An 11,272-nucleotide genomic window follows, 5' to 3' on the forward strand; every position below is an offset into this window, starting at 1 on the left:
AGGATCTTCCTGCGTTGAAAGAGATTGATTTTGTGTTGCCATTTGGAAACACAGCTGCTCAGAGGCGTCGAACAATAAACAAATACGGCTTCACAATTTCATTCATTAGAGTGATTAGCTGAAGGCCGTAGAGCCCAGCTGGGTACGGCGCTAAAGCCACGACTCGAGGAGGAAACCCGCAAAACAGGAAGAGCAGCAGGACACGTTTCACACACTCCCACCAACAGGACTACGGTACGTCACCACAGCAGGACACGCCAACGCAACACAGACCAACACCAGGCCGCAGTGTTCACGCACGACACACACGACAGCAGCGAATCCCGCCCGCGCGACCGCGCTCACGGCCCAGGAACAAACGTGTCCCTCCTTTTACCTCTCGGGATCCTAAGCAGACGCTACAGAAGCTTCCTGCTGTGTTCTCACGGGGTAAACGGGTTAAACCGAGCCCCCCGGGCAGAGAGTCGGCAACGATCACACAGAACCTCCACCGCCACAGCCAGGCCCCTAATGGCCCCTCCACATGAGGGAGCAGTTACCCCCAGCAGCTACGCGGGACACGTTACCCCCAGCAGCTACGCGGGACACGTTACCCCCAGCAGCTACGCGGGACACGTTACCCCCCAGCAGCTACGCGGGACACGTTACCCCCAGCAGCTACGTGGGACACGTTACCCCCAGCAGCTACGTGGGACACGTTACCCCCCAGCAGCTACGCGGGGACACGTTACCCCCAGCAGCTACGCGGGACACGTTACCCCAGCAGCTACGCGGGACACGTTATCCCCAGCAGCTACGCGGGACACGTTACCCCCAGCAGCTACGCGGGACACGTTACCCCCCAGCAGCTACGCGGGACACGTTACCCCCAGCAGCTACGCGGGACACGTTACCCCCAGCAGCTACGCGGGACACGTTACCCCCCAGCAGCTACGCGGGACATGTTACCCCCCAGCAGCTACGCGGGACACGTTACCCCCCAGCAGCTACGCGGGACACGTTACCCCCCAGCAGCTACGCGGGAGACGTTACCCCCAGCAGCTACGCGGGACACGTTACCCCCCAGCAGCTACGCGGGACACGTTACCCCCAGCAGCTACGCGGGACACGTTACCCCCCAGCAGCTACGCGGGACACGTTACCCCCAGCAGCTACGCGGGACACGTTATCCCCAGCAGCTACGCGGGACACGTTACCCCCAGCAGCTACGCGGGACACGTTACCCCCAGCAGCTACGCGGGACACGTTACCCCCCAGCAGCTACGCGGGACACGTTACCCCCAGCAGCTACGCGGGAGACGTTACCCCCAGCAGCTACGCGGGACACGTTACCCCCAGCAGCTACGCGGGGACACGTTACCCCCAGCAGCTACGCGGGACACGTTATCCCCAGCAGCTACGCGGGAGACGTTAATCCCAGCAGCTACGCGGGAGACGTTACCCCCAGCAGCTACGCGGGACACGTTACCCCCAGCAGCTACGCGGGACACGTTACCCCCAGCAGCTACGCGGGACACGTTACCCCCAGCAGCTACGCGGGACACGTTACCCCCAGCAGCTACGCGGGACACGTTACCCCCAGCAGCTACGCGGGACACGTTACCCCCCAGCAGCTACGCGGGAGACGTTACCCCCAGCAGCTACGCGGGAGACGTTACCCCCAGCAGCTACGCGGGACACGTTACCCCCAGCAGCTCCCCTCACGCCACACCTCTCCTCCCCAGCGGGGTGAGAGTGTTCGGGCTGCAGACGGGACCCCAGGGTCCCTCCCTCCAGCACGTCGGGCCCTGGACCGGCACACGAGTTCGTGGAGAGGACAAAGCTCTTTGGAGTCATGCGAAATCAATAAAGATGAACTGGCTTTTTCATCTCGACAGCAGGGCTTCGTAATAGACGCACGGCACGACAGCATAGTCATGGCAACAAGGTACAACAATCCGTGTGGTTTGGGGGGGGGGGGGGGGGGGGTGATCTTCGTATGAGATCTGCGCAGGCTGCCTATAAAACACATGTGTTTCTGGATCTATGGTCCCGATCCAAAGGATCTTCCACACATCCAGTATTCATGAATTAGTAAACGCTCATGTGAAATCTCTGAGACCCCGCCCCCTGCTTCACGCAGAGATGGGGAGTTTATACAGATCTGTCTTGATCTCCTGTTTGTTGTTTTTTTTTTGTTGTTTTTTATTTACTTATCCTCACATTTCTGGCTGCGGTACGCACCAGGGGCGGTGCAGGGGGCGGAGCAGGGGGCGGGCCAATGAGGCCGCCCGGGGGCAGGCCTGCTGGGAAGGGCGTGAAGGTGTGCTGGTGCGTGTGCTGGTGCGTGTGCTGGTGCTGGTGTTGGTGAAACTCTGCCCTCAGCAGGGACATGGGAGCCATCGGCGAGCCGGTCGCCCCTGGCGCCGACCCCCGACCTCGCTCCGAACTCTGAACCAGGAAGCGGTTGTTCAACTCCTGCCGGAGAAGGTCATGCTCTGCAAGAGAGGAGAGCGGAAGGGAGGGGGGAAAAATGGAGAGGGCGGGGCACAAGGGGTGGGGCACAAGGGCAGGGGGCGGGGCACAGGGGGCGGGGGAAGAAAAACAAAAGGCACGGGCGGCCAGTGAGTTTTCACAACAGCGGAAAGAAAAGAGAGAATAGTCACCTGGCTTTCTCTGTTTCTCCAATTCAAGCTGTGAGGGTTTTCTACGTGAGGACTCATTGGTGGTGGTAAGAGAGTTGCCTGTGACAATGTGCCAATCAGAATCCCCGAATGAGGCTGGCAATACATGATTGGTTGGTTGAATGATATCAACAGGCTGGTATCTGAAGACAAGAGAGAACCAAGAGTCACCTCAGCAGAAAACACACACAACCTCCCTCAACACAGTAACTCAACCACTTCACTCTTCACACTCAGCAGAAAACACACACAACCTCCCTCAACACAGTAACTCAACCACTTCACTCTTCACACTCAGCAGAAAACACACACAACCTCCCTCAACACAGTAACTCAACCACTTCACTCTTCACACTCAGCAGAAAACACACACAACCTCCCTCTCCCTCAACACAGTAACTCAACCACTTCACTCTTCACACTCAGCAGAAAACACACACAACCTCCCTCTCCCTCAACACAGTAACTCAACCACTTCACTCTTCACACTCAGCAGAAAACACACACAACCTCCCTCAACACAGTAACTCAACCACTTCACTCTTCACACTCAGCAGAAAACACACACAACCTCCCTCAACACAGTAACTCAACCACTTCACTCTTCACACTCAGCAGAAAACACACACAACCTCCCTCAACACAGTAACTCAACCACTTCACTCTTCACACTCAGCAGAAAACACACACAACCTCCCTCAACACAGTAACTCAACCACTTCACTCTTCACACTCAGCAGAAAACACACACAACCTCCCTCAACACAGTAACTCAACCACTTCACTCTTCACACTCAGCAGAAAACACACACAACCTCCCTCAACACAGTAACTCAACCACTTCACTCTTCACACTCAGCAGAAAACACACACAACCTCCCTCAACACAGTAACTCAACCACTTCACTCTTCACACTCAGCAGAAAACACACACAACCTCCCTCAACACAGTAACTCAACCACTTCACTCTTCACACTCAGCAGAAAACACACACAACCTCCCTCTCCCTCAACACAGTAACTCAACCACTTCACTCTTCACACTCAGCAGAAAACACACACAACCTCCCTCTCCCTCAACACAGTAACTCAACCACTTCACTCTTCACACTCGGGTTACAGCCACCTTTTTTGCTTACACACAGTATTTAAATATGTATGTACCTAAGTGGAAAGTTGTATGAATATTATTAAAATCATTCTATCTATAGAATAAGAAACATATCCAGCATTCAGAAAAGAACAGACAGTTGTTCAGAACACTTTGGGGATAACTTTGCGCTAACCTTTATTCTGAAATATCTTTATTCTGAAAGTTACCAGGCTGACACAGTGGCAGAGAAACAAACTTAACACGACCCCCAGCTCACAAAGACGATCTCAGGCATACACAGTGTCTTTGCAGAGAAGCACGTTAAGTAGTGAGTTGTAAACACGACTATCTGGTTCACAAACAAGATTTACTTACCACAGAAGGAAGAGACAATGGAAGTTCCTTGTTAGTTTATAAATTATTACATTTAACATTTTAAATTTCATATTTGGTCCATCTTTAAAGTTACTGTATAGTAACAATTATATTACTCTTTTGTATTACTTTTTTCGTAAAAGTCCTATGAGGTAGAGGTGTGTGGTTCCTGAGAAGGAGCTCTGAACAGTTTGAAACGAAACCGTCGAAGGTGTTTCTTATTCGTCAGAAACAAAATCTCACTGATGCACGACGGTTCACTTTGCTGACTGTTCAGGAACTAGTTCAGGGATCACTAGTTGATACTAGGAAACATTACCAAAAATTATAAATACCAAAATATAAAACAACCAACTATCACATTGTGTTAAGAATAAGTGTGTTAAGTATAAATCTGCACAACTGATCAGAATCAAACACCAGTCACGTATTTTTGTTTATTTTCATTTGTAATCTTGTAATCTGTAATCTTGATTAAATTCAACAGGAGTGTTTGTGGCGGCGAGAGCTCTCGCACAGCCGCACGTGTTTAATCCAGCTGTACTGGGGCTTCCAGATTAACAACACACTCATCTGTGGATTCAGTGGGTAATTTACATGGTTAAACTGGGTCAGTATATTGTCATGGGATCAACGTAAACAGGGTTGGAATACTGACCACTACAATACAGCTGAGGCCTTAATACTCAAATTAGTACTGAAATGACAGCAGTCCTGTGGCTGAGCAGTCTCAGGTGGGGGTTTACATCATACTATTCATCTGACGTAACAGATGAAAATCCAAGTGAGATCGCTATGACAGGTGTGATTTTTATAACAGGTGTGATCACACCTGTCTTAGCAATCACATCTGTCATAGTGATCACAATGACAGGTGTGATCGGTCTGATCACAATGACCGATGTGATTGCTATGACAGGTGCGATTTTCTAACAGATGTGATCACTATGACAGCTGTGATTTTCTAGCAGGTGTGATCACTATGATAGGTGTGATTTTCTAACAGGTGTGATTTTCTGACAGGTGCGGTCACTATGACAGGTGTGATTTTCTAACATGTGTGATTTTCTGACAGGTGTGATTTTCTGACAGGTGCGGTCACTATGACGGGTGTGATTTTCTGACAGGTGCGTTCACTATGACGCGTGTGATTTTCTGACAGGTGCGTTCACTATGACGGGTGTGATTTTCTGACAGGTGCGGTCACTATGACGGGTGTGATTTTCTGACAGGTGCGGTCACTATGACGGGTGTGATTTTCTGACAGGTGCGTTCACTATGACGGGTGTGATTTTCTGACAGGTGCGGTCACTATGACGGGTGTGATTTTCTGACAGGTGCGTTCACTATGACGGGTGTGATTTTCTGACAGGTGCGGTCACTATGACACTGAGCAGAGTGGCTGGTGGGTCTGGGCCCGGAGCTCTTACCTGGGTAGGGCGTAGCCGCTGGGTGTCCAGGCACCACCAGGCTGTTGGTGGGTAAGGTAGGAGGAGGGGGCAGCGTAGCAGGAGTGGCAAACATGGCCGGGGTGGCGGGAGGGATGGGAGAGGGGGCGGAGAGAGCAGTGTGGCGAGGACAGCCCCGCCACGGAGAGGGGGGAGGGGCGGCCCCGGGGAGGGCAGTCCACTCAGGTGGTGGGGGGAAGGGGGGAGGCGGTGCTTGGGTGGGAGAGAGGCGGGGCTATTGCTGGGGGACAAAATGAAGAGAAAAAAAATTAGGTGAGTGTAGAAGAAGACGGTTTAAAATGTGTGACTAAAACATCATAACAGGACCAAAATCAATCAATCAATCAAAGTTTATTTGTATAGCGCTTTTCACAACACATGTTGTCACAAAGCGCCTTACAGGATTTAAAAGGTTAACAATACTACGGGTCCAGAACCCTAATGAGCAAGCCAAGGGCGACAGTGGCGAGGAAAAACTCCCTATGATGGTGGGAAATAGGAAGAAACCTCGGGAGAACCAAGACTCAAAAGGGAACCCATCCTCCATGTTTTTTATACTGCATAACTAGCAAAAAAAAAACACCCAAAAACACAGAAATAAAGCATACAGGACACAGGTTTAATATATTCTCATATGACCATAGTTCTCCAGATAGACGAGTGAATGGAGTAGCCATTTACCTGATGTCGTGGAGATTATACGGCAATGGAAGATGGTGACTGATGATTGGTCGGCTGTGGTGACTTGGAGGCGGGACTCTGTGCTCCTGATGTGAAGGGTTCCTTATAAGGGGAGGGGTGGGGTTAGGGGGCACAGCCTCCTTCTTGACGCTGAGCAGGGGCGGAGAGTTGGGGCGTGGCCTGGGTGGGGGGGCTGCCGTGGCAGCAGGGGCGGGTGACCCCGTAGGGGCCGATGCGGGGGTGGGGCTTGGGATGGGCGGGGCAAAGGAAATGCTGTGACTCTGTTCCTGGCTGCGCTGGAGGCCAGAGACTTTAGCAGCACTGCAGGTTTTTGATTCCAGACTCTCATTCGACGTCACACCTAGAGAAAGAGGGAGAGAGGGAGAGAGAGAGAGAGAGAGAGAGAGAGAGATGAGGGCAGTGCGAACTGATGCTAAGCTCCATTCTCCCAACAAGTGTGCGCCCTGAGAGTGTGAACGCAACCTAACGAACTACACTAGAAACACCCTGAACTAGAGACAGAGGAACACATCCTCATCTCTCCCTCCCTCTCTCTCTCCCTCTTTCTCTCTGGGTTTTATGAAGTGTTTAATCAGGTCTTTGTTATGCTTGAGTATAATCAGATGATCCAATTTCAGCGAGCAAGCCAGTCAGAATGAATAAATCAGAGCTAATTAAAGTTAAACGCTGCTCCTGCTCACAGATTTACTGCACACACAATCTGCCATGAAATAATTATGTTTCAATTGTCCTGTGTAAAGGAATCACACAGCCTTTCCTCTGTCCTTCATGGACACCCCCCTCCCCATCTGACGCCATCTCCCCATCTACACCCCCCCCCTCCATCTTTTTTCCAGATAATTCCAGTCATTTCTGCGGGATTTTTAAAGGACACTCTTCCCCTCTTATGAAAGTACACTGGCTTCCATAGAACACAAGTAGCTTTTAACAGGGCTGTTGTTGCAAGCAGGTCATTCAGCCCTGAGAAACCTGCAATCTAGAAGAGGAGAAGGGGGTGTTTCACCACGAGAACAGGGACAGCAAGTGGTGTGATCAGAGTTACCCGCCCTGAAAAACCCCACAAGGAGAAACGGCTTCATGAGAAATATCTACAATGGCACAAATTAGTCAAGCGTTACTTTCCAGAGAAGAGCTTCCAAACTGGAGTCAGAAATATTTACACAGAAAACACCAGACCGCAAGACGTCTGTCAGACAACGAAGAAAAAAACGAAACACAAAAAACCCTGCTTGACCGATTCAAACGGAAAACATTTAAAAACATCTTAAATACAATGAATAAAGCACGAGAGGAAAAACCAGAGTGAGAGAGGGAGAGAGAAAGAAAGAGAGATAAAAGAAGATAAATGGGGGGGGGGGGGGGCAGCCTGTGTTTCAGCCTGAACTACAGCCTGAACTACAGCCTGAACTACAGCCTGGACTACAGCCTCAAGGGCGGTCTGAGCACTCTGGTCATTTGGCTCTTCTGTATTTTGAGAGGGTTGGGTTGGTGGTTTGGTTGGGGTGCTGCCTCTGAAATGGGGAAATGGGCCCAGCATGGACACCCAGTGCAGAAAAGCCCCATGCAGCTGATCTGACATCAGGTTTGCCACCTCACGCTGAACGTTCAGGATGTGGCCAGCAACCGGCTGATGTGGGATCAGCCTGAAAGCTCGGAGCTGTGGAGGATAACCCATCTGACCCCAGACCCCGCCCCAGACCACGCCCACGTCCCAGACCCCGCCCCCTGATCCATTCAAAGACAAAGCAAGAGGGAGAAAATATTTCTCATTCTAAATGTGGCTTGTCGCTGATGTTGCCTTGGAAACCAGGCGCCCAGGCACGCTGGCGTGGCACGGGTGGAGGACGGCGACGTTGTGTGGGCCGACTGCGACGGCCGTCCGCAAACACAGCGGGCCCAGCAGGAGAGGCGCTCATCTTAATGATGATTCTAATAGGGGATAATGACAACTAGGAGACAGCGCCACACACACACACACACACACACACACACACACAGTTTCCCGCTCATTAAAACGAGCCCGGTGAAGACAGCCGCCCCCACGCCTTCGCTGCCCGTCACAATTGGCTGCCTGAGCCGCTTGCCCCGCCCCCACCATCATTTGGGCGGGAGAAGTGGCAGAGCGCACCATTTCACCCTCCACCCTCCACCCCCCATATCACGCCCCTAAGGAGGGTGGAGTGGGAGGAGTGTCCTGCAGGGGGTGGGGTTGAGGAGTGGACACACCCCTCACCCTGAATAGCACACGCTGTGACAGACAGGAACTCTGGGAAAACTGAGACCAATTCAATCATACTGATGCAGTTCTACGAATGGCAACGATGAGCAAATCAAACTGATATGAGATGAACTCCTACATTCCTACAGCACAGCAGTAGAGGTGCCAAACCTGTTCACGGCATCCTACACACACCCTCCTACACACACCTACACACACCCTCCTACACACACCTACACACACCCTCAAACCTGCTGCAATATCCTCAACACAATTTAAAGACAGCAAGTGAAAATGGAAGCCAAGAGAAAATGACCTTACCTTTAGATTAGTAGATTTAGATTAGCCATTTTCCAAATGCATTCATGTGGCCAGAATGTCCGGCCCAGATAGTGTGGGCGGGGCCCAGTCTGTGTGGGCGGGGCTTTAATCTTTTGATCATTTAGCTGTGCTACATCACAACCTTGACACCATAGATATCTCTCTCCCTAGACTGCTAAGGGTTTACACAATCTGTTCCACACCCTGTCAGCTCCACCCACACCACCTGCAGCCTCACACAGGTGCTTCACCCCGTCAGCTCCACCCGCACCACCTGCAGCCTCACACAGGTGCTTCACCCCGTCAGCTCCACCCGCACCACCTGCAGCCTCACACAGGTGCTTCACCCCGTCAGCTCCATCCACACCACCTGCAGCCTCACACAGGTGCTTCACCCCGTCAGCTCCACCCACACCACCTGCAGCCTCACACAGGTACTTCACCCCGTCAGCTCCACCCACACCACCTGCCGCCTCACACAGGTGCTTCACCCCGTCAGCTCCACCCACACCACCTGCCGCCTCACACAGGTGCTTCACCCCGTCAGCTCCACCCACACCACCTGCAGCCTCACACAGGTGCTTCACCCTGTCAGCTCCATCCACACCACCTGCAGCCTCACACAGGTACTTCACCCCGTCAGCTCCACCCACACCACCTGCCACCTCACACAGGTGCTTCACCCCGTCAGCTCCACCCGCACCACCTGCCGCCTCACACAGGTGCTTCCCGAACGCTCCCAACAAGCAGGAGACAGAGTGGCTCGGTAACGAGGAGCGTGTCAAACAGCCTGTCACCGTGACGGACCTGGATGGGCCTTGTTTTCTGTGTTTGACACGGTGAGATTTTACAGTAATAACACACACCTCCGAAGGGCCTCTCAACACCACACACACACACACACACACACACACACACACACACACACACACCCTCTAGGGGCCTCTCCAACACCACAACAGTGCTTGCGAGTCCCACTCAGAGGACGGTTAAATGACACCTTTTCGCACCCATCCATCACACATCCTCCAGGGGGGGCTGTTTCCACAGGAAGGGGCAATGGGCATACAGTGGGAGGAACATGGAGAGAACTCTTACACTTCTGAAAGGCTGCGGAGTCAAACTCAACACCACGAGAAAACACCCAAGTGCTATTAGAAAGAACCCTCAAATCCCTGGGGAGGTCAGAGGTCATGTTGAAGAGAGACTGATGCTCTCTTGGGGCATGTAGGCAGGCAGACTCATGAGCAGTCTACTGATCTGCCCTAGGCTCCCCCCCCATCTCTCTTGTGGTACGATCCCCCCTGGGATTTTTCCCCCATACACATTCAACTGCGGAATGACCCACTGACAGCTACGGGGGAGCAGCTAATGACGGATGGTTCCAGAAGGAGAGAGAGCGCCCCACTGCCACCACACAGCTGTCCTGCTGTGAAATCCTTGACCTCTGACCTCGTTTCATACTCAGACGCCTGCCTGGAACATCTGGACTCTGACCCTACGCTTTTCATCACACACACACACACACACACACACACACACACACACACACACACACACACACACACACACACACACACACACACACACACACACACACACACAGAGATACAAACACACGAACTCACATTTAGATGCAAACACACATGTATGCACACAAAAACATACATATGCACAAATAACATGCACGTACACCAACACACCCACACATGGATGCAAACACACACACACACACACACACACACACACACACACACACACACACGTCTGTCTCTGCATCGCGAGAACACTGTTCTGTAGAAAGGGTTACCTTAGCAACAGGGCGTCAGGTTTAAAAAGTGGACCAGCACCTCACAGGAAGTGTTGAACTATGATACAATCCACACCCCCCCACCCCCACACCTACCCCTGCCCTACCCCTACATCTACCCCTGCCACCCCCACACCTACCCCCACCCCCCCCCCCCCCCCCACACCTAAATGTAAAAAGAATAATGCCGTAAAATGTAAAAATGTAAATGGTGTGTGAGGTGTGTATGGTGTGAGAGGCGTGTGTGGTGCGTGAGGTGTGTGTGGTGCGTGAGGCGTGTGTGTGGTGTGTGAGGCGTGTGTGGTGAGGTGTGTGTGTGGTGTGTGAAGTGTGTGTGGTGTGTGAGGCGTGTGTGGTGAGCAGTGTTGGGGAGTAACAAATTACATGTAACGACGTTACGTAATTTAATTACAAAAAAAGTGTAACTAATTCGTTATAGTTACAATGAGAAAATATGTAATTCAGTTACAGTTACTTCTGGAAAAATTAAGAATTACAATTTTAGTTACATTTTTAAAATATAAACAAAAACTTTTGCGAAATATTTAAAGATATTTTTATTGCTTTGCGCCCTATATCGCCGTTTTCCGCTTGTTTCTGTGCTGGAGCAGCAAGCGTGCGGTTCAGTTTCAGCTCAAGCAG

The 11,272-nt window shown here is 51.8% G+C and overlaps 1 protein-coding gene across 9 annotated transcripts in view; it reads right to left on the minus strand.

Annotated features, from left to right (window-relative positions):
• fbrsl1 (fibrosin-like 1) overlaps window positions 1-11,272 on the minus strand; it is a 145,476-nt gene that overhangs the window by 10,725 nt on the left and 123,479 nt on the right. For 5 of the 9 annotated variants that reach the window (XM_076997862.1, XM_076997864.1, XM_076997860.1 and 2 more), the window contains exons 6-7: window positions 6,261-6,621; window positions 5,562-5,820 (exon numbers count right to left, since the gene is read on the minus strand). In XM_076997862.1, coding sequence (XP_076853977.1) covers window positions 5,562-5,820; window positions 6,261-6,621 — 620 coding nt within the window. Of the gene's footprint in view, window positions 1-2,202; window positions 2,478-2,645; window positions 2,807-5,561; window positions 5,821-6,260; window positions 6,622-11,272 lie in introns of those variants that run through there. The other 4 variants (XM_076997866.1, XM_076997865.1, XM_076997868.1 and 1 more) reach the window with 3 other exon arrangements.

The sequence above is a fragment of the Brachyhypopomus gauderio genome, chromosome 3 (genome assembly GCF_052324685.1).
Source record: "Brachyhypopomus gauderio isolate BG-103 chromosome 3, BGAUD_0.2, whole genome shotgun sequence".
In the NCBI taxonomy this organism is placed as follows: domain Eukaryota; kingdom Metazoa; phylum Chordata; class Actinopteri; order Gymnotiformes; family Hypopomidae; genus Brachyhypopomus; species Brachyhypopomus gauderio.